The following is a 24443-nucleotide window of genomic DNA, read 5'->3' as shown; positions in this document are numbered from 1 at the left end:
ACTTTGTATGTAATCTACTCGCGCAAATTGTTGAACTCGCATCTGGTGTAAGCCCACAGTTAGAGATCTGTGACGTGAAATGAAGGAAGGTATGAAAGTGTAAATCGCAATGGTAATGTTAGTTTGGATTAATTTTCACATTCAGATTCCAGTCACCCTTAAAAAATATTCATGGGAATTTGGCTCATTCTTGACATCACAGAATAAAGCAAACAAACTCTCCCAGTGTCCCTGTTGAAGGTGGAAATCCCTTTAAGGGAAGCCAGCTTGATTGACAGGTACCCATAGGGCATTTTCTGCATGAAATGAATATTCATTTATCGCCTTTAAGTACCTCTGTATGTTCATTACGGACATGCGTTGAATCCGTTGAATCCCGTTCATCAGGGAATTCCTGTCAAGCACCTGAGAGAACGGAATTGTAAGAGGTTCCTATGTTAAAAATTAGCTGCTGCAATATTGCACTTGTACCTCTTTAAATCAGCCAAGTGGTATTCATTAAATGTATTCTGTGTTTTATTCTTTCTTCTTTTACATGCAACAGTCCACTAAACATTTATGCATTTCACGTCTGCGTTATTCAAACAGTGCTCTTTAAACCCCTGACACTTGAAGATTTATTTGGAAGAGGTATTGCATCGCTGTGTCTTCAAGGAAGAAATTAATTTGGTTTATAACACATTTACTTGTTTTCATGTGCTCGGGCTTGATCTTTGAACCGCTGGTGAGAAGCCTCCAGGCGCTCTGAGCTCATTTGTTTGTCTCTTTGTCTCTCTCCCCCACTCTGCACATCTGACTCAGATTTGACTGATCAAAACCATTGTGTCGTTATGAAAGCGATGCGAATAAAAACACGTTTAGCAAAACAAGCTCTAGCTGAAGGTAAGGGAGGGTTCACGTACGAGCGTATCTGCATTTTCTATCAGTGTAGGCCAAAATTGAGCATGTGACGGGTTTGATCAACATCCCCTGCAGGGTTATTTGGGCTGGGGATGATCTCACTGACAACTGGGTCTTTTGGGCGCTATAGTAGGCAATGGAGGTGTTGTAAATGTACACTGTTACTTTCTTTTTATGTCTTTCTTTCTTTCTCTTGCAATAATCTAATAACAATCCAAATTCATAGTAGCATGTAGCAGTGCATTTTGGGATTGCCTTCTCCATTAATGATACTTGCTATACTAAAGGCCGAAGTATGTTCCACTTTTTACGCGTACGTGACCATACAGTGTGCATGGTGCAATTTTCATCATCAGAAGAGTGTGTGCGTACTTTATACGCACCGTCCGATTTTTTTAAAACTAAGTGTACATTGTATGCATAGTTTGCGCATGCGCAGGAGATGCATTGCATTTTGTCGCAGTGTGTATGCGCCAAACGTCTGTGTAAACATACGTCAAATAAACTATACTTTGCAAAACGTGTGTGTTGACCGTGCACGTATGTTCGCCTACACTTAAAACAACAAACTATACTCCAGGCTTTAGAAATTGCATAGAAGAATGGATCTTGGAGGACAGCATCATTATGGTTGTTGCTTTTTGTAACCCCATTCTTGCCGGGAATGATGACTTAAAATGTTGTCTAGTTACGCACCTCACTAGGTTTTGTAACAGAGCAACTCACTCAGAAGCTCACTCGTGCTCTCTGAAGAGTAACAGTCTATCACCCATTTCCCTAAAGTGCACAAACAACCAGTCCTCCATCACAACACTGCAACCCTTTTGTGCCTCGTCTGGCTTAAAACACTCAAGGAGACGTTCCAGAAAGATCAGCGCTCCATGCCTGCCCCTCTCTCTGTCAGAGATTAAAGAAGACGTCAACAGCAGTTTAGCACCGGTGCCGTGAAGAAGGCTTTTTGTAGACAGAATTTTCCTTAGATCTGTCAAAAAAACTATTTGTATGAGCAGGTGATCGCGCCTTTTTTTCTCATCCTGGTGTCTAAAAAATGTGCCTGAAATGCACTGCTTTGTAATTTTTGTACAAATAGTTTAGTAAGTTCCTCTTTAATATTAATGTTTAAGCAGATTTATTAGAAAACTCGTACTCGAAACCCTGGGTTCGAGCTGGAGAAACCAAATCGTTGACTCATTTTCACGCAAGTGTTAATAAACTTTTAATTGATGCGGTTTTACCCTCTTGTTGTGAACCAGGCAGGCAGCTGCTCTGATGGACTCGCTTAGCCCCGACTCTCTCAGATTAGTTTACCGGTGGGGTCTTAAGCACCACGCAGGCCGTTTCATGTGTCATATAAAATCTGTCCAGTCACAACGACGCCTGCAACTAAAACCTTAAGTGCATCCACCAACATCATTCACTGTCTTTTCACTTCCGTCTTAAAGGAAGGAGAGAGAAACCCAATCACCTCGTGCATGTTTAGACGCAATGCTCCCCTGCTTTTAACAGCCTCCATCGGCTCCCACTGGTGCCTGCACAGAGACAACCTCCGTGTGCACACCCAAATATGATAAAAGCATTTGATGTGTTGGTCCACCTGACCCATCAGCACTGAGATAAGGGACAAACATCCTTTTTTTGAACTAAAGGAGGATTTCGGGTCAGGGGGTCAGATTAGGCCAACTTGATTTATATGTGGTTTATATGTATAAAAAAGAAAATGTATACATAAATATAAATATATGTCGATCCATGCATTCATTTCAGGAAATAATATTTCCAACAATTCAAGTCATTAAAAATGAGTGTCACCCTGTTCGAGTCATCCCAGTTCTTTTTCTCTCCCCAAATCCTTCAGGACTGCTGTGCTTGAGGGATTTAAAACCAAGTCAATTTGTTTTAAAGAGATAAATAATCTGATTTGCCCCCCTAAACGAGCCCCTTAACCTCCCTTTAATTGATCTCCAACTCTGGAAATGATAATTAAAACATTTTGAGGGTTTTGGGAGGGTGGCCCGGTCGGGGATTGAGTCAGGGGATTTACCAGTAGACTTGGAGGAGGACCGTTTCTTTGATGATGTATCCCCATATGAAGACTTGAGGGGGAGTAATGGTGTTCTGTGCCGGTCTGGCTCTCCAGACATCAGACCTCTTCTTTAGTTTGGCAACGGTGATACTTGGGCGCTCAGTGCATGATAATATGATCCTAGATCATAATGTAATGAAAGATGATATGACAGCACAGATAGCTCACAGGAAAGCATTAGGCTATCATTTGAAGGGCAGGATTTAAACGCACAGGCAGTGGTGTTTGTGAATTTTATTGTTTATTTTTTAGTTTGCCAAAAAAATACATTCTCTCATTTGCAGAATCAGTTTCGTTTGATATAAGGGTCAGTAAGTAATGATAGTAGTGTCACTTTTGGGTGTATGAAATTGAGGAGCTCAGATGCAATAGCTGCTAAACGCCACCTCCGTCAGAAATGAGATAATGATATTAACTGAATGTTCTCGGCACGTATTATATGTTAGTCTAATACTTTTTCTTCAAATCCACTTAATACCAGCCTTGGGTCATTCAGAAATACCAGTTTGATGGCAGAATCCATTAAGAGTCTAAAGAAAATGCTCATTTACAAGAAAACATGCCAGATACACTTAGAGGGTTTTGCATCTGAACTCTTCAATTACGTTTCCTTTAAGCATGCAAACACAGTGCATTAACAAAACCATGGATATCAAGTCTTACCTAGAAATTGTAATCTCATAGTGGCAAGTTTACCACACTGACACACTTCAACAAACTAGATCACCAGATTACTAACAAGATAGCAAATTTAACTTTTTTGTAAGTAAAGAATGGGGTCATCTCGGAAAGATTAAGCTCTAGATTCTGTCAGTCTTTTAAAGGGTGTTTATTTTTTGTTTTGTTTTTTTATTTATCACAGTTTAGTAAGCAACTGTCTAAAAAAGTATAGTTTCACAATTCAGATTATTAGTTCTGCTTTAACCAATGTCTTTGTGGTTTAACAAATAAAAAAGTTGTGAGCTCCTGGCATGGAAGTTCTTTAAAAGTTATTTGTAATAGATCTTTTATATTTTTAAATGACAAAATATTCTTTATATGTTAATTTTCTTAATATTAAAGTTTTAATGTATGTATGTGGAGTCTTAATATATTAATATAATCCAATACCAAGTTTTTAAAATGGATATTTACTTTTTAATTGGGCAAAATTTTGTATGTACTGCAGTGTTTTTATTTCATATTTTTATGGTTTATTTAAGTATACATACATTCCCATTAAATGAACAAATAACGTTTTTTCTTATTTAAAAATCATCACTTTTTGTATACATACACCACCTTGTGTTGTGAATGTAAAAATTCTTCAGTGGAAGCAAAAGATCACCCATATACTACCAAAACTGTGAGTTGTCAGGCTGTTAGTAACTCTTTCCCCGCCAGTGTTTTAAAAAAAAAGTTGCCAGCCAGGGGCAGCATTTTTTTATGATTTTCACAAAGTTTAATGCCTTCCAGAAAATGTTCTTCTTTAAATATATAAACATTCAACATATCAAATAAAAAACAGACCCTCAGCTTTAAAAAAAAACAGTTTCTTTCATCAGTTCTCTTTTTATCACCTCTCAAATACGGGGTAGGTTTCTTCAAAAACACCAAATTTTGAGCAAAAAGCTGAGATTATTCAATTTTTGTAAAGGACTTTTGATAGAGATCAGATGCAAAGCCTACATGGACATACAGCTGTTTCCCTAGGGCAATGTTTCTCAAACTTTTTCAGCCCAAGGAACACTTTATCTTCCATTTTTTTTCTGAGGACCACCTAACAGAATCCCACTCTAACACGCCACCAAAAAACAACAAAACAGGAAGGATAAGCGAAGTTTAAGTTTAATATGCAACTGTTTCAAGTCAAAAACTAATTTTTTAAAAACAAATGCAATGCTATGTTCAGAAATTATTATATGAATTTTATTTCATTTGAAAAAGTAAATGTGAAATGAGTTGCAGCTTAATATGAACAACAAACTGCACATGTGAAAAAAATGCAATTAAACATACTGTAACAGCCTAGGTCCCACTTAATGTCATTCCAAAGAGCCATTAGTTTAAAACTGAGGTGGTGGGTATATGAAGTCTATGGTTGTAACTATGGTAACAATAAAATACTGAAAAAAAATGTTCCCCTTAATGTCCAAAATCACTGAAATTACAGGAATTTTACACATGAACAAAAACTAGTACATTACAAAACTAATAGATCTGTGGATTTTAGCTGCTTTCAGTTGACGCTTGATCTTATATTTTGACTCCCCCTTTGGTTTAGCCAACCGATCCATTTTTACGTTATTAAAACAGAAAGGCAAGAACTGATATCACAGTTTCGCAAGCGCATTAAAAATCTACTTAAATAAGTGACGATTGTATGAACACTTGCCTAGTTTAGGTCATCTTTTGGCGGACCACTGGGGGGTTTGGACCACACTTTGAGAATTACTGCCCTAGGGTGATACCTCCGTGTTTTATAAGTTGTGGTACTGCAGATTGACAAGATAACTCGTCAATGGCGGGGAAAGAGTTAAATATATAAACATACCATATATCAAAAGAAAGAACAGACCCTCTGCTTTCAAAAAAAAAAAGTTTCATCCTATCTTCAATTGTTATCATTGTATCACCTCTCAAATATGGCTAGTTTTTTAAATACCTAATTTTGAACAAAAAACTGAGATAATAGCATTTTTGTAAAGGACTTTTATTAAAGAGATCAGATTCAGACCGATGATCAAAACACAGTGTTTTTCCTTTTTTGAATCAGTTGATTCTTCAGTGTTTTATAAGTTGGGAAGAGCGCCACCTAGTGGATAATAGCGGAAATATGGAAGCGTTTTCTCAAAATTGACAAGATAACTCGTCAATGGCGGGGAAAGCATTAAGAATCAGTAATAATGGTGTGTGCAAGGACACATGAGAACCTGTATATAATGACTGCCTTTACTTAACATAATACCTAGTAATATAATATCAGCATTTACATTGCACCTGTGGTTATAATTATTGCATGTGGTTCCATGTAGGACGTTGTGCAGTTAGGGTTGTGTTTGTGTATATAATAAAAGTATTGTATTTCATAATCTGGTACTGGTAATTGTTTAGAAGACAGTGAAGTTACATTGCTAGCTCTTTAATTTAACCGCCTAAGATAAAACCGTTTGAGAATCATTTCTAAACTTTATTGTATTTGCATGCAAGCTTTTTGTATCAGGCTGCCGACGACTGTACGCAGGTGGATAAATTGATAACAGGTGGAGTGTGTTTGTTGTTTGCGCTTGGCAAGAAAAAGCCAGATTGATTTGGAAGCTTCCTGTTTTGGGAAGCACTTGTTGCTCCAGGTGGACTGTAGAGGTCACGGTTCAGCAGTCAGAGTATTAAGACGTGCTGTATTGTAAGCCTCGCGCTGCTCTGATCAAAGCTCTCCTCCATGCGCTGCAGAGGAGACATGTAATTGGCTATTGATTGGCCTGCATCGGGCAGCTCGGATGCTGTGATAGGCTGACAACTCCAACTATGCTGAAAGCAAAGATCACATGGTTGCGCTGATCACACACTTCCTGTAGAGGTCAGGGGTCGATCAATAAAACAACAACAGTATGATGTCTGTAATGTCTGCTAAAGAGCAACGGGAAATTTGGTGGATGAGCCATTAGTACGTCAAGTGATATTACAGAGATTAATTATTCTTAAGCCTCTTCATCAAAGTTAAATGATTCATGATTAAGTTTCATGTATGTCTCATATATTTGCAGCTTTGATGTGGCGTTGACGTCTGCCATTTCTTTTTACAGTTCAACGTTGGATGATCATTCGTCCCACAGTCATCCTCTCTACGGTCACGGCGTCTGCAAATGGCCAGGATGTGAAGCCGTGTTTGACGATTATCAGATGTTTCTGAAGTAAGCACTATACATACACCTAAAAATCTTTTTTTTTTCTATCAAATGCAGTAGAAGATATTTTGATAAATGATGATAAGTACACAGTTGACGATACCTATTGACTTCCCGTGGAAGTCAGTGGGTACCATCAACTGGGTGCTTACCATCATATTTATCAAAATATTTTCGACAGAATAAAGAAACTCATACAGGTTTAGAACAACATGATGAGTAAATGATGAAAGAATTTTCATTTTTGGGTGAACTATCCCTTTAAATAATATCCTAGCTATTTTCAGCTTTGTAATGGCATTAGATAGTGCCCCAATTTTAAAGCTTGAAAAAGCGCATCCATCTACCATAACTAATCCATACAGTTATGTAATGTCTTTCAAAATGAAGCAATGGGTTTTTTGTAATGTTAGGTCAGAGGTCAACCTTCCACCTGACATTAACTCTTGTGTGAACATTCATATGACCGTGTTTTATAAAGTTTGAATATATACAGTACTGTGCAAAAGAATTACGCCACCACCACCAGACTTGTTGTTTTAGAAGTTTTAATGTCCATCCATATTTATTTTTTCAATCTTTTTATTAAGATACAAACAGAAAATACAGTAAATTAAACAAAAAATAAAAGATTACATTTTTAGGACTACATGTTGTCTTTAGGCATTGTTGGTGTTTAGTGTGACCTCTCTTGGCACTCAACACATCTTGAGCGTTTTTGAGCAGAATGATGTAAAATACAAATTTCTTTAAAAAAAAAAAATATTTAGGTTTAGGAGATCTTGCAGTTTTCTGCTACTGCTCAAGTGAAGGGGGGTTTACCCTAAAACTTGACACATCAGTAATACTATATACACATTAAGGGCTCTATCTTACACCCGGCGCAATGCGCAACGCAAGTGTCTTTCGCTAGTTTCCACCCTAATTTTCACGTTTAGCGCCGCGTTGTTTAAATAGCAAATGCATTTGCGCCCCCTTTTGCGCCCATGGGCGTTCTGGTCTGTAAATGAGGTGTGTTCAGGCGCATTGTTGGCGCGTTGCTATTTTGAGGCAACTAAAATAGACTACGCCATTGACCAACAAAAACCTAGTCTAAAGTCAATGGCGCAATGTATTTTATGTTATTTTAAGAGCGCATTAGTAAAATGCGCATATAAAGGGGAGGACAACGCGGGTTTGCTTATCACAAAGTACATGAATGCGCAGCAGCACAAAAATGCTTTTAAATATGAAAGATTAAAGGATTGAATGTAAAAGATTATTATTGAGTCTCTTGGACATAAATGAGGAGTAATTATGAGACGTTAGAAGGCGCAAAGAGCTGCTTCACCTGCAGCCTGGTAAGTAAATAAATGCTTTGCTTTGAACAAATGCGTCTGTTTTTAAATGTTTTTTTTTAATGCTACCTCACGGATTTATTGTATATGATGTACATGTGGATATGGTGAGATGAGAAACATTTGTAAGTAATGCTTAAAAAAACTTTTTGCTAAAAAAAACTCTGTCCAAAGTGCTGAAACGTGAGGAGAGCCGTTTGTAATTTCTTTATCTCCTGTTTGTTACAAATAAAGTATTTTTAGAGTACAAACCTTATCTTACATACTTGTAAATTATGTTTTGATTATATTGGATAGCCATACATTTAAAGCAATTACAAGCCTGCTTTTTACTTCCATGACTAAAAGAAAACGGGTTTTAAAGGTTTTAATAAAAAAATAACAATTTCAATACAAGTGAAAAACAACACAATTATTTAACATTAATCTTAAACTGGGGATGTTCTACCTCCGCTTAGTTTTTCAGTTTACAAAGTCCGTCATCAAAATAGGGATTAGACATAGCGCCAGCGCAACTTGCTTTTAAAGGGAATGAGAGCTGTGACTCTCATTGGTTTACTGCACGTTACGCCCAAAATACTCCCAGTGCAATAGGACCAACCCTTTTCGACCATGCGCTCGGCGCAAAAACATTTTTCCCGTCGTTAAATTAGCAAAAAGTGGATTCGGACACGTCCATTTAGACGTTGCGCTGTGCGCTTTAGACAATGCGCTTAGATCGTTAAAATAGGGCCCTAAATGTATTTTCTGGATGTATTCTATTAAAGAGACTGAGAAACAATTATATATGATCACTAAAACATTGCAAAAACAACAAATCTAATTCTGATATGGTGGCCTAAGACTTTTGCACAGTATTGTATGTACTATCCATACAAAAATCCATCCCTTCGCCTCCAATCCAGTGACATTATAATGCTTAAAAGATCAAAGATAATATTTTATGTAATGAAAAAAGTCAGAAAGAACAAAGTAATATACACATAGGTCTGAGGATGATCTGAGGGCGAGTAAAATGTGGGGTTATTTTCATTATTGGGTGAACTGTTTCTTTAAGATATGTATGTTGCAGTTTTTTATTGGAATTGGGCATTGAATATGAAGTCATTAATTGGAACCAAAATGCTAAGATGAGTTTCGCTCTCATGAAGATCAACTCAGTCAAACCTAGTTATAGTTCGTCCCATCACAGTATTTCCAGTTTTTTTTTTCCTGGTTCTTCTAATTTCTTCGCTTTGATATTTTTCCTTTCTCCGTGTGGTCTGGGCTCTTGACACAAGTGTGCGGTGGGCTCTCTGTGGTGTGGTTTTCCACAAGGCTCTGTACTGCCTGCGATAACTGTGGTCCCCATGGTGATTCCTGACACTTTGTCCCAAAACAAACACTTGGGGATGTTTATCTATGATGACCCACATTCTGAGAGTACAGCGGGTTTGCCCTTGTCTGCCTCCAGATCATTCCCTTTTCTGTTTTTAGAAGGGAAGTGATGTTTGCTAAGGCCAGCATCACTATTAGTGTCATTCGATTGTAGGCGAATGCCACACTGGTGGTCATAGCACATACAGTAAACTCTGTACCTTTACCGCTAAAGTCCAATGGGGAACACACAGCAGCCTACATAAAGATCAAGCTTAAGGTGCACAGCTTACTCTGTACATCCTGATCCGCTTTGAAGAAAACCTGGTCTTGCTTAATCCTCACTCTCTGTGTGTGTGTGTGTGTGTGTGTGTGTGTGTGTGTGTGTGTGTGTGTGTGTGTGTGTGTGTGTGTGTGTGTGATTAGTCCCACTCCAAACAATATGAGACACTGTTCCATTATCCCGTGTTAAAACCAAAACAAGCCCGACACGGAGACCCACAAGTAGAGAAAGTGAGAAAAACAAACGGCGTGCAGAACCACATCTGCACTCCTGCCCCGTTTTCCGATTCAGGCAGCGGCCTCCTCGGGATGGTTTATTTGAAGTCTTGTTTAAAACGGCCCGGCCACTGTAAACACTTTTGCAGATCACTTAGCAGATAATAACATAATCTACTTCGGATCTGTGTTTGCTTATGGAGAAGGACGTAGAGATGCAAAGTCGTTCTGTCTGCTGGGAGCATAGAAAGTAGGTTTGCTGCTCTGGAGCAAGATCAACCGAGTGTCTAAATAGTGCCCGGAGAATAAACCACAGATCAGTGTTACAGTACGTTTTTGAATTTCTGTTCACTTCCTTGTTTTTTTTTTTATTATTTGCCAAAACAATGATTCATCAATTTCAAAAAAGAGAAATTAACATTTCAGAGCTGAAACCGCGTGAGTGGGTGAGCGAGAGAAAGAGGGTGACTTTAAAAAGTACACTCTGCGATGTTTACACAAGTGTTTTTATCATGGCAACATCTTGTTTACTTTTCTTGCCTGCCCTAAACTGCTTGGAACACGTTGAGAAAACATTTGGAGACGCTCCACAAAGCCGCCTTTGTGAAAGCGAGGCTGGGTGAGAGTTCAGCTGGCACGCTTGAAGGTGTTAACCGTCCATGCACTAAACATTCCCACATGTGCATCCTCCGCCCGACGGCCCGAGAAATCACAAACAGAAACGGGGAGGAAAATTAGCCGGATGATAAAAGTTTTCTGGGTAGCTAGAAATGGGTGCTATGGGGAAAGATGCGCATTAGCCGCACGTCCATCTCCATTGCTCGAGCCAACAGCAACAAACAGTAATGCGCGCCGGTGTTGTTTTAAATCATGTGGATATTTATTATGTCTTCAAAAGAAAACATTGCATACCTAGTCACACTGGATGATAACAGTTTCAATAAATAAAAAGAGAAGCGGTGGTATATGTGATACGTGTTTTTCCAGCAGGGTAGGAAGGGTGGAGCACAGGTTTAGAGATAACTTGGATGCTTTTACAAGAAGTGAGTGCACCCACAACCTGGGACGTTCGAAAAGGTCAGCTACGGTGGGCTGTCATCCATCTCTGTTTCGATAAAGGACAATTTTTTTATGTATTTGTCTTTTTAAAATTAAAGTTGCTTTATGATTTGAGTTTGGGGGATTCTCACGAAATCCAGATTTAGAAGGTGTCCAGCATCAGAATTTTTAAAAAGCCCTTGAAGCCAATTTTTTTTTTTGCACATATAATACTAAGGTCTGTTCTTACTATAACCATTATTTTTAGAGGATTTAAAAACAAATATTTCCTATAGAATTATTTACATTTTTTAGATTATCATTATCAAAAATTATCATTACCGCAACATGATATTTCATTAAATATATGCACTTACAAACTCATGTTTTGGTAATGAGAACTAAAAAAGATGTACTATGACAAACAAAATTTCAACTTTTATCTGGAGAGAAAAAATAAGAACAACTTACCTGGTAGCCGTTTTTTTTTTTTTTTTTTTTGAAAATTGTTGTGGAGGATGAGAAAATTGGTCTTGGGCACATTTGTATTCCTTCTTATTGTCTCTACATTTACCAATGATTACCAAATATAATTTTTTTAGATTTTTAATTATAAATATTTCCATGTCAAAGAACCCAAATACAGTCTTGGACACGTTGCGGTAATGAAAAATTTCCCCTTAAATGTGGAAAAAACAACAAAATTGGTTTGTATGATGTCGTTTGAAATCATGTGCAAAATAGTAAATGATGAGATGTTTTTAACTGTATGCTGCTTTTTTTGATACTCTTACTTTGCATTTATTTTTTTATCAAAATGTTTCATGAAACCTCATAAGTCTAATTTCGCGAGAATCACCCGTTTGAGTTAAAAACAAATAATATTAAAAATATCAGTCTTAAAACTGGTTTCTGGCGGTTACCTTTTACAAACATATTGCATTGCAATACTATGCACATAATCCCATCCTGGAAACTGTATGTTTACCCATCAAAGTAAATAAAATGTATTGATAATGCAAAGATAAGCAAAAACATGCTACCAAACATACAAATATGTACTGTAGCAACAGTCCGAGCCTTTTTTATGTTTGGGAATAAACAATGGAGTTTACCCAGCCATCATTGCAATGGAAAGGGCTTCTGGGCACAATCCTCCTCATTAAAACCCAGACTAAAGGACAGCTAACCACAGTGTTATGTAAAATGCTGACTGTTTAAGTAATGTCTATTTAACTTGTTTTATTGTGGCCATTTACATTAGCGACTGTCATCCTGCCAGAAAGCTTTTAAAACAAGTCTTCGTTTGAAGTCCAAAAAGTGACACATGCCAACGCTGCCAACGTCATTTCTGCCGTTCCCTCGTCTTGTCAAGACACTCTTTTGCATTAATGGCCATTTGAATATTTCATTTCCTATTAATTATGCACTGTGACTCTACATGTCATTAGACAGAAAGGAGAAAAGGAGAAACCGAAACGTCCACCGTAGTAACAAAGGATGAAAAGACGAAGCGAGAAATCGCGGGGTGGCATGAACAACGCATTCCTAAGCATGTCACGTCCAGCCGCGTTCATTGAAAATCGGCAGAGACGTCCTGGCTATTTTATCTTTACACAAATTAAATTTTGGATGGTTGTTTACATGATCCCTTTCAAGACCTTCCCTGACATCAAAAGCAACTTGTTTTTAGTTGATTAATGTTGAAAATGAAAACAAACACTGTAGTACTAAACAAGGTGCTGATTTATTGTCGCCATAATCCTTGTGTTGTTATTACGAAACGTTTAATTCAAATAGTCTTAACTGCTTATGTCTTTATATGGTCAAAACAGACTGCATTTTTACGTATGTTAAAATCATTACTCTCTCAAGGTTGAGTGCTCCACTTCCGAAGTCAAAACCGAGCACAAGTGCTGTCAAACATGTCCTGTTTTCACCAAACGTATTTGCACCGCGCCACTATGTTGTCTTTATTCTTATTAATGTCGCGACTGCCATCATGTCACGCCACCCTGTTCAATTTATTAGGCCATCAGCATCACTTCTGGCTCCGCTTGTCTCTGCCCCTGCACAGGTGCGACTTTGATTTGCGGTGAGAGACAGTAACCGCACATTCGGGTAGATGCGCTATTCTTTGCCGTCATTCTGTTTCAGCAGCCTCTGGCTGGTGACAGCGACCTACAGGGTCAGCGAAGATGCGATATAATTTATGATATATATAATATATTGCATCCATTAGCGGGCATAATGAAGTACTGAAATGAAAGGGTATTTGTGAAATCAGTTCAAACATCCTGCACGGATTATGATTAAATGATTAATGAAATGCCCCTGCATAAGCATTTTCAAGCCATAATTCATGCGAGCGCTGATAAAAATCCTCCAATCATATTTCCCTCCTTATCTCCGCCATTTTATATAAATCACCACAAAAAAGAGAGGTATAAAAAGGAAAGCTTGGCCCGCTTTGCTGAGGCCCAGCTACTTATTTAGATTAGTTATAAATGTGCGGGGGAATAAAAAAGGGGAGAGATCTTGGCGGCATAAAATAATCATGCATAATTATATTCATAATTCAAGTTTATGACAGATTCAATCTCTTTCTCCTTGTTGTCCTTTGGCTTTTTCGTCCTGGCTTCATCCCTTAATCTAGATGACACAATTAACTGAAGCAAAAATAAGAAAAATCCATTTAATTTTGAAAGTGCATATCGGACACTTTATAATTTCAATGTTTTTACCTGAGTTTGCCAAGGCACTTCTGCCATCTGTTCAACTTAATATTTCTTTAGGTGTGCATGCATGCGGCCAATTCATGCATTATGCATGAGCTATTTAAAAAGTGCTTCTGTTTCCAGTAATGCAGAGATCTTGTTAGAGCACTCTTCATTTGTGTTTGAGAAATTTGATATTTGGGATGTGTGGACACAGCTTTATTTACCTGTCATTTTAGCACGCGTGTATCTCGGGCCATTTTCACTTTTCCAATATGGAGAAATAAATGAGTGCCCTGCAGAATGTGCAGATAATGTAATTCAATATTTTACCATGAAAGTTTTATCAAATGTTTAATAGGCGGCTATAAAATATGATGCTAAAAATGAAGGCCATTCCTGCTCTTCTCTCACTTTCTCTCTCTCTTTTTCTCTGTAGACATCTGAATAATGAACATGCTCTGGATGACAGGAGCACAGCGCAGTGTCGGGTACAGATGCAAGTAGTTCAGCAGCTGGAACTGCAGGTAAGTTTCTCATCATTTCTCGTTCAGGTTTCTTCGACATTTTACTTGTACTCTCCTTGAAAGGGCGCGCGCGAGAGAGAGAGAGTTAAGAGATAGAAGAGGGAGGGATAAAAATGAAATTATTTTGTACATTTGTGAGTAACCAGTCATTAAAAATGTGTTATGTACGCATGACAGCCAGGCAGAGATATATGGAGTGCCCTGAGGCAAACTCTACAAGATAATTACATTTCCAATTTTACTGGGTTTTAAAGTCGTTTATGACTTTTAACTATTTGGCACCACAATAAAACACTTTGTGAAAAACCACGCAGTAACAATGCAGAGTTTTTCTAGGCTTTCCAATGAATTGATCAACTAATGTAGCTATGTTGCATTGCCTGAAAATACACATAAATACTTTCTTAATAGCTTTCACGGCCATAGAGCTGGGATGTACGGTGTTGTAGGTTTTTTTTTTAAGAGAAACGATGACTTGGTTTCTCACTTGGACTTTGTGAACCTTTTGTGCTGCACTGTAAAAATACTTTGCTGCCTTAAATTTTTTTGTTAAATCAACTCAGATTTACAAGTCATGTCAACAGAGATGAGCTGTCACAACTTATAAAATTAAGTTGACTTTTCTCAACTGTATTTTATAAGTTATAACAACTCACCTGTAATTATAACAACTAATCTCTAGTCAAAATAAATAATAGTAAGTTAAAATGACTGAATGTAAATCTGAGTTGATTCAACAACAAAAAATTAAGGCACAAAGTATTTTTTACAGTGTTTGGTTTAAAGGATTAGTCAATTTTCTTAAAAAAAAATCCAGATAATTTACTCACCACCATGTCATCCAAAATGTTGATGTCTTTCTTTGTTCAGTCGAGAATAATCTTTTTTTTTTAAGGAAAACATTCCAGGATTTTTCTCATTTTAATGAACTTTAATGGACCCCAACACTTAACACTTAACGCAACACTTAACAGTTTTTTTTTTACGGAGTATCAAAGGACTCTAAACGATCCCAATTGAGGCATAAGGATCGTATCTAGCAAAACGATTGTCATTTTTGACAAGAAAAATAAAAAAATGCACTTTTCAAACACAACTTCTTGTCTCCGGTGCTGTAAAGCGCCGGCGCGACCTCAAGTAATTGCGTAGTGATGTAGAAAGGTCACGTGTTACATATATGAAACGCACATTTGCGTACCATTTTAAACAATAAACTTACACAAAGACATTAATTAACATCATTCCACATACAACAACGTCAGAAAGGTCCTCTTTCTCTACACTTGTAAACACTGGGGCGTAGTTTCGGATACGTCATCCTTGACCTCTTGACGTGATGACGTATTACGTGAGGTCGCCCTGGCGCATCACAGGACCGGAGATATACGAGAAGTTGTGGTTTAAAAGTGCATTTTTTTTTTCTTGTTAAAAAATACTTTCTTTTCACTAGATAAGACCCGTATGCCTCGTTTGGGATTGTTTAGAGTCCTTTGAAACTTTGTTGAAAAAAACTGTTAAGTGTTGGGGTCCATTAAAGTCCATTAAAATGAGAAAAATCCTGGAATGTTTTCCTCAAAAAACATAATTTATTCTCGACTGAACAAAGAAAGACATCAACATTTTGGATGACATGGTGGTGAGTAAATTATCTGGATTTTTTTTTTTTTAAGAAAATTGACTAATCCTTTAACAGTTAAGATATCAAGCTGTGGTTCTATGTGGGTTTCCTATACCAGTTTCCTCTTCTTTTTCACATTTTCTGTCTTTAATACAGATTTTGTGATACTGCTAAATAAAAGTGTGCATGAGCTAGAACAAGTCAAGTCAAGTAAACCCCAAGACGAGTAATGTTGAATGTAGCGCACCTAGAACACTCGGCACGCCGGGAAAATTCACCCCAGGCATCAAAGTGAAATGATCCAGCTCTTAATCCGCGCGTTCATCTGCCATTTATACCCTATTTAAATGCTCAACGCTACAAATAAATATAGCCTTTTATGTAAGGGCTTGTGATGATGCCAGTAAAGCCTTTAAACTTTAAAGTTAGGTTTTGTTTGGTTCTTTAATGTGGTAAAGCACAGAAAGGAAGAGTGACAAAGGGAAGAGATCTTGGTTCTCAGGTGTAGATACGCTTTTGTTCAAATTTACCGTGACTAAGCGCTTGCTTGTTTCTTTTGTAACATGCAGTTTTAAATAGTGTATCATGGGTGTTAGGAATAAAGTTTAAGGGCATGTTCTTTGTAAATACATCTTGAATAAAAGTACAGTGTTGTGGATTAGCCTCAGCTCAAGGGGTTGTTTATTATTTCTTTGATGACATCATGCATGTAAATACAAAAATGTCTTAACAATTTTTTCTTCTTTGTGCTTATTAAAGTTAGCAAAAGACAAAGAGCGTCTCCAAGCCATGATGACACATCTGCACGTAAAGTCTACAGAGCCCAAATCCACCCCACAGCCAGTGAGTAGCACTCCTGTCATCTCACCGTCTTTCCGTTTTCCATCGTTTCCGTTTCTTTTACTGTCCCAGTTTGCACTCTGTCCGTCCTAAATGGTGGATAAGAATGTTAAAAGTAGTATGCGCCTGGATAATGTACTTTTTCTGGTGCATCTTTTGAAGTAATACGTGCATGCCTAGTTAGCTAATATTACCCACAACATTGTTAAAATGAATTTTGAGATAAATGAATTTCTCTACTTTATTACAAGCAGCTGTGTGATATCAAAATATCACAATTTTAGAAATGTTTAGTGACTCGAATTTTAAAGTTTGACGAAATGTTAATACTTTTAAAGTGTGCCGTGTCTGTATGTAGATTGACAATTACTACGTTTGTGAGAATTTTCCAACATTTTGTAAGTTTGCTTTAGGTGACAGATGTTCATGAGATTTGAAGCTGTTCATGCCATTGAAAAGCATTTTGCTCCAAGCTGCAGTCAAATTACTCTGCAATTATTCATAAAAATATGGCCTATAGGCCTATGTTGTGTAGTACCCTGTATGTGTACCTTTACCAGAACTTACCACAGTAAGCATAGTTTTCTTCACAATACCAATACAATGTTCAGAAATTTTTAATTACTATAATACTCTTTTCATTCCTGTGCGTCCCGTAACTCTGTCTGATGCACCCACCGCTAGCCTAGTTTGCACAAAGACTGGAAGTAAATGGCTCCAGCTAGCATACTGCTCCCAATAAGTGACAAAGTAACGGAAAAGTTTTCCTATTTATATGTTGTGATCTGTATAGCATATTTGTATAGGGTTTTTTTTTGTGATTGTTGCGGGCAAAAATCCTCGTTGTTTGGAATATGCAATGAAATATGCAGGATATTTATGCAATTTTAATGCGATTAAATTGCGGGAACTTGTAAAAACTGCAGGAACTTTCAAAAACTGTTTTGCAGCTTTTCAATAATGTTCACGTCACTTCAAAACATTCCCATGGCAACAGGGAACCTGGCTGTGCTTGTGTTAAATAAATGCAACATTTTTCAACAAAATGCGGGATTATGTAATAATCATTAATTATAAATATGCAGACTTTGGCTGATATGCGTTCAATCATGCGATCGCATAATCACAATATAATTCCCAGTATGTATATGGTTAAAAGATGGCTGTGTCTCGTATGACCTTGTTATTTGTACACGCAGTGACTATACAAATCACAACATATAAATAGGAAAATGTTGGCATTGTTTTGTCACTTATTGGGAGCAGTATGCTAGCTGGAGCCATTTACTTCCAGTCTTTGTGCAAAGCTAGGCTAGCGGTGGGTGCGTCAGACAGAGTTGAGGCATCCACGGAGATGAAAAAGGTATGTATGGACTAGGTATCTAACTTTGGGGGATACGGTAAATAAGCTAAAGTCCCGCGTGTCCCTTTAAAAAATATTGGGATTTTCTTGAAATGGTGTATGATGCTTTCGTATTGGTGACAATTGTGAGAGTTTTACTTTAGTTTACAATAACCATCGTAATATTGCAAGGTATTTTGGCAGACCACGAGTTGGTAAAGTGTTCTGGAGACGAGTGTTTAGTCTCCTGAACACGCTGATCATTTATTTGCTGTTTAGGGGCCCTGCGGTGCTCAGGGGCCGGAGATAGCGTCCTGAGACAGCAGCTGACAATAGTTAATTCACAAAAGCTTTGCCTCTGTCACACACACTGATTGTTTGGATTAGCGTTCGTACGGACCGTCTGACAAGGCAACGTTTGTATATGAAAAGCAGTTTGAGACGCTGATGGCTTTGAGCCTTACAATTAAACCTTTTTTATCAGATGCTATTTTTTTCTTTCGGCAAGGGTGTACGTTATATTGTTGGACAATTTATTGATTTTTGCGCAATGGCAAGTCGTCATTAACGTCACACAAGGCTTGCTAAATTAGTGGTATGTTGTGTTTACATGCCCTCCAATGAGGGCAAAGTGTAAAACTTTTAACACATTTAATATTCAAATGTTTGTTGTTAAATGTAGCTATGTGCGATTTTGCGTAAATATCAAATTGAATCGTTTTTTGCAATTTGTTATATAACTGCATATCCCCTCCTTGGTTTTAATCACCAAGGGATATTTTTCCTTTGGTTGTTTACATGCGCATGTTTGTGCATTCACATGTTTGTGTTTAGGAACGAGGGTGTTGCCAAGCTTTTCAGTCTGTAGTTTGACCTTTACATTGTCCGCAATTAAACAGCAGATTTTTTTCGCTGTTTGTTTAGCTTTTGTTAGTAGCTTGTCTTCTGTTTTTCCATTGCAGCTTGGCAAGTCATAGCCAGTATAATTAGATCACCAATTACCATTTAATTATTTTCTGTCTGAAGTGTCATTTTGCGGGCGGGCTGGGGAGCACCCAAACAGTACGAGAAACAAAAGGAGGACCATTACCACCCTGTCTGGCCTATTGTGAAGGCTACTGACTGGTTGTGCCTTAGGAATATGGATAACAAAGCAGGCTGATGGGCATAAATGCAAACTACGCGAAACGTTCAGCTAAAACCGAGACACTTTTTGTGTTTTAGTCTGTTTTTTTTTTCTTGTGTGCTTCTCATATGCTGTTCACTGTTAAGTCCACAGCCTGTAGTAGAAAGTTTATGTATCAATAAAAATAATAATAAACAAATATTTATTAGCTATTTTGCATTATAACTGTTACTACATTATGAACTTTAGCACATCTGTATTTACCAATCAGCATCTTTTTTATAATAAAAATTTCACACAAGACTCCATGAGAAAGCAATTAACAAACAAAAAGGCCCGAAAAGGTTAGATAGGCATGCAGACAATACCATGTCAAGGATGAAGCTTCTGTCAGCCCCCAAATTTCTTTATTATGTACCTGTCCATCAAATGAAGCATCTCTATGGTAATGACCGTTAATAGGGTGTGCAGTAATTGCGCGGCCTGCGACGTATCCGCGTGACGGGGGGTTAGATGTTAAACATTGTCTGTTGGTTTTCACTCGCCTTGCTGCTGTCTTGTCTGTCAGCAGTGCCATTATAGCGCAGAATCAGACATCTGATACCTCCAAAGCAATTGACAGCCTTGACATTTCATTAATTTGCCAGCACAATCTCTAGCCAGATTTGGCACAACCTCTTTGTGCATTTTTTCTTCGCTTGTCCGTTTGTCATCATCCCACCCTTCCTCGTCGCCAACGCCCCTAAAGTCATGTTTAATTCGGTAACAATACCTCCTTTGCCGAATTAGCATCTGGAACAATTTGGTTGGGAAATACGTATGTGTGTCATTACTACAAATTAATAGTGGGAGCATCGGGTCAGGCTTGCGTTTTCCACTCTAATAGAAAAGTAAATCCGACACTGACGACTCAATATGGCTGCTCGGAGCAAGACTGTCCATTTCAAAGGGCATTGGTTAATTACTTTAACTTATAGACATTATAACTAGCCCTCATGAGGAAGAACCGTCTTATCGCTGCGATGAGGGTCATTCAGATGTGACGTGTAATTGTGGCATCACTTCCATAAGTATCCACTAATTAAGGTCCTCACAATGCAATTTGAGCTTGTAATTAGTGTGGATTGGCCCGTTTCTGTCTGTGGCTTATTAGGAGCCTCTTAGGGGTTGGTGAGAAACTTGTTCCATCAGCCAACAAGTCTGCTACTGCCGCCCACGAGCGAGAAACATTGCGAGAGCAAAGGATTCTGGGAGCGTGCCAGCAGACCAAACAAAGAGGCAACCGGAGGGATGTACCCTATTTGCTCGCATAACGATGGAAGGAGAGAAAGAAAGCGTGGTGTTTACAAATATTTATAAACCAGAAAACCAGCAGTGCTTCTCTGCGAGACAAAGATTGATTGGATGGTGTGGTAACAATTAGCATCAGCAGGCATCTGTGGTGAGTAACAGCGCTCTGCAATGTGTGTTTGCTCTGTGTCTTTCAGCTGAACCTGGTGTCCAACGTTACCCTGTCCAAGACGGCTCCCGAAGCCTCTCCGCCCCTCAGCCTACCCCGGACGCCCACCACCCCGACGGCACCCCTTACACCGCTCTCACAAACCCACTCCGTTATCACTCCCACCAGCCTGCACAATGTGGGACCCATGCGCAGACGCTACTCTGACAAGTACAACATGCCCATATCTCCGGGTACGGATGCACCTTGTTTTGAAATACTAAATACTACATTGCTACATTTATTTTAGCACATATTTCAGCAAAATCTTGGCATTTTCATTTTTGGCATTTTTTTGGATATACATACAGTGTTGGGGGTTACGCATTACAAGTGACGTGCATTACGTAATAATATTACTTTTCTGAAGTTACGAGTAAAATAACGCATTACTTTATAAATTACACAAAAAAGTTACTTTTTTTAGTTTAATTAATTTGATTTAAAAAATGATCTACTGAATTAAACTAAACGTAGCCACATTATGCACTCTATGCGTACACGCCTGTGTGGGAACAGTTTGAGTCAGAAACTGAGATGGCAGGTCAGAGCTCAACATTTTTGTGATGAAATATGCAATTTCTGAATGCAGAACTTCTCAGTCATAAAAACACCTGCAAGGCCTGAAAGAGATCAAGCCTCAGCCAAGAAAAAGTAATGCAAAAATAACGCAAAAGTAACGTAAACATTGCTTTCCATTAAAAGTAACTAAGTAAGCTATTAGTTACTTTTTTGCATTACTTACTATTGTAATGCATTACTTTTAAAAGTAACTTTCCCCAACACTGTATACATATAACGGCTGGGAACCTATGCATAGAAGGCATGCATTTGCCCCTTACCTGTCTTGTCAGCAATTGAAGAGCTCCGATGCAAAACCCTCTAAGTGCGTCTGACATGTTTTCTTGTAAATGAAACATTAAACTCTAAATGTATTTTGCCAAACAAGCGGTATTTCTGTATGGCCTGAGGCCGACATTAAGCAAATTTGACGCATAAAAGTATTTGATGAATGTATAATACGTGCCAAGAGCATTCGTTTATTATCATTATCTCATTTTTGATGGAGGTGGGAGCGTGTAGAGGCTTTTGCATCTGAGCTCCTCGATTCTTTATCATTTATCTATAGATTTCACACTTATTGCATGCAAATACTTCATTTACATATCGTTGTCATTCATTACTTAAGACTGTATGTTGTAACATAAACACTAATGTGAGGTGTAAGCAGGTCTTTGTATTTTAGTTTAACATTTTTTCTTTCTATCTAAACAGATATTGTCCAGAACAAAGAATTCTATATGAACGCTGAAGTACGACCTCCTTTCACGTACGCTTCATTAATACGACAGGTAAGAGCCTCAACATGTTTAATGCGCCTGGAGCAAAGTAATCTAACATCTAGATTTAAGATTACACATGCATCTAACACGCTCAAATGCCATATAAAAGTTCATCTTTCACACAAACTGCTTCGTTTATGAAAATCTCAACATCTTCCCGGTTAAATTTCCGATGTAATTTAGCAGCAGAGCACAAGATTAACCATCAGCAAATGAGCATGAAAGCACTTGCTGTTCGTCGAGAGGACAAAAAGCCCATATATAACAATTGCTTTTGATTAAGCGCTACAGCCAATGTGATTATTACGGAATTCATTTCACACAACAGTAGGAACGGGGCGTTTTTGAGATGCCCAGTCAATTATTAGGACTGAACCAGTAATCTGTGATCACAGGGCATTAATCTAGGCTGGGGATAATTGCCGCTTTATAATCTGGTCGTATAAAACAGTTTTTTCTTGCTCTGGTCGTTTAACGGAAAAGGATGTACTCAAATTGGCACATTTGCATAAGGAAGCGTTCAGTAAACAAAGTAGCTCCTATCTGAGAGCGGAAATTTATGGTGGTGTTTTACATGTTACTCTCCGATCATGTTTAACTTGACATATTGTGTGCATCTCGCTTTGTTTTTTACTTCAGGTTTGGCGGAAACAAAGTGTAACTTTTTGCTTATCAGCATTTGTGTATATGTGTGTGTTTTTCAGGCAATACTAGAGTCGCCAGATAGACAGCTAACACTAAACGAGATCTACAATTGGTTCACGCGAATGTTTGCATATTTTAGACGCAATGCAGCGACGTGGAAGGTGAGCTCAAAATTCCTGTTTTTTCTTTCTTTCTGTTATAATAATAATAAGTCTGTACTTTCTAGAAACAGATTTTTAAAACATAATGTAACCAAAAACCACAAACTTCATTTTGTGAATGTTTAAGTTTTATTGCTAGACAATTGATCTCTTAATCACTCATGGCAAAAGAAAAACCACCCACCGTTTTAAGACCACACACACATTTGAACAAATCCTGTCTGTTCTTCCATCCTGTGGTTTAACCTAATAGCATCCATATATGAATAAGGGACATATACAGTACGGTAGTGGCTAAAAGTGAAGACATTCGTACAATATTTGCTTTTAATGCCCCATCATGTTAGATTAAACCAGCAAGATATGAGGTGTACAGTACAAATTTGACAAAACTAAACTTTTAGGGTATTTTAAAAGGTTATAGACAGCGCTTTGGAGAATCTGGGTTTTGTTCGAATATATTAAAAAAATGCATAAAAAACAAAAGGTCAACTGAATGAATCATACATCAACAATCAACAGTTTTATCTGTTATTAACAGTGTTGGGGGTAACGCATTACAAATAACGTGCATTACGTAATAATATTACTTTTCTAAAGTAACGAGTAAAATAACGCATTACTTTTTTTTTAAATGTACACATTAATATTTGAATTACTTTAAAAAAAAAGTTATGCGAGTTGGTTTTCAGTTTAATTAATTCAATTAAAAAATAAAATAATGTACTGAATTAACCTGAACATATTAACGTAGAATTACGAATTATGTGCGCCTGAGCGGGACAGTTTGAGTCAGAAACGGAGATGGCAGGCCAGAGCTTGACATTTTTTGCGATCATAAAAAAACACCTACAAGACCTGAAAGAGATAAAGCCTCAGCTAAGTAAGAAAAAGTAACGCAAAAGTAACAAAAGCATTACTTTCCATGAAAAGTAACTAAGTAACGCAAATTAGTTACTTTTTTGGGAAGTAACTTAATATTGTAATGCATTACTTTTAAAAGTAACTTTCACCCAACACTGGTTATTAATATTTAAAGATCCTCTTTATTGGTATTATTTTGTAGTCATTGTCTTGGCCTTTGTTTTTATAAAGTTTGCACAAAGTTTTTCCTTCAATTTTCACGATAGTTTCACGTGTGCACGCGCATGAAGGTTTCGTGTGAGCACATGAAAGTTTCATGTGAGCACATGAAACTAAACTTGAGATTTTTTTACTTCAATGTCACCGGTACCAATGCAACATGCATATAACAATTGTAATACATTTTGAATAAAATATTTGAATAATTACTGAAGATCATCATGTTTACGCACTACTGAATATATTTATTTTTCCAAACTGTAATTCTGGCAAACAAAATTTCCGTATTAATATATTAAGATGATAAAATATAAAACATCTGAATTACTCCAAACATCATCAGCCTTCTGGGATACAAACATTGTGGATCATGTAAAGATTGTTTTGTACCCTTTGTCCAATGCAATTTACTCATCAAGTTCAAATTACCTTGAGAAAGCACGTTTT

The 24443-nt window shown here is 37.5% G+C and overlaps 1 protein-coding gene across 10 annotated transcripts in view; it reads left to right on the top strand.

Moving 5' to 3' along the window:
• The window catches only part of foxp1b (forkhead box P1b), a 246457-nt gene that overhangs the window by 207082 nt on the left and 14932 nt on the right, over positions 1-24443 (top strand). For all 10 annotated transcript variants that reach the window (XR_008646236.2, XM_055212476.2, XM_055212472.2 and 7 more), the window contains 6 exons: positions 6766-6873; positions 14253-14340; positions 16718-16801; positions 20754-20958; positions 22040-22116; positions 22812-22913. Coding sequence is in view for 9 of the 10 variants with exons in the window: in XM_055212476.2 (XP_055068451.1) it covers positions 6766-6873; positions 14253-14340; positions 16718-16801; positions 20754-20958; positions 22040-22116; positions 22812-22913 (664 nt within the window). In the remaining variant the exon portion in view is untranslated. The remainder of the gene's footprint in view (positions 1-6765; positions 6874-14252; positions 14341-16717; positions 16802-20753; positions 20959-22039; positions 22117-22811; positions 22914-24443) is intronic.

This window comes from Misgurnus anguillicaudatus, chromosome 8 (genome assembly GCF_027580225.2).
Source record: "Misgurnus anguillicaudatus chromosome 8, ASM2758022v2, whole genome shotgun sequence".
NCBI lineage: Eukaryota > Metazoa > Chordata > Actinopteri > Cypriniformes > Cobitidae > Misgurnus > Misgurnus anguillicaudatus.
This window is presented reverse-complemented; position numbering and strand designations above follow the sequence as displayed.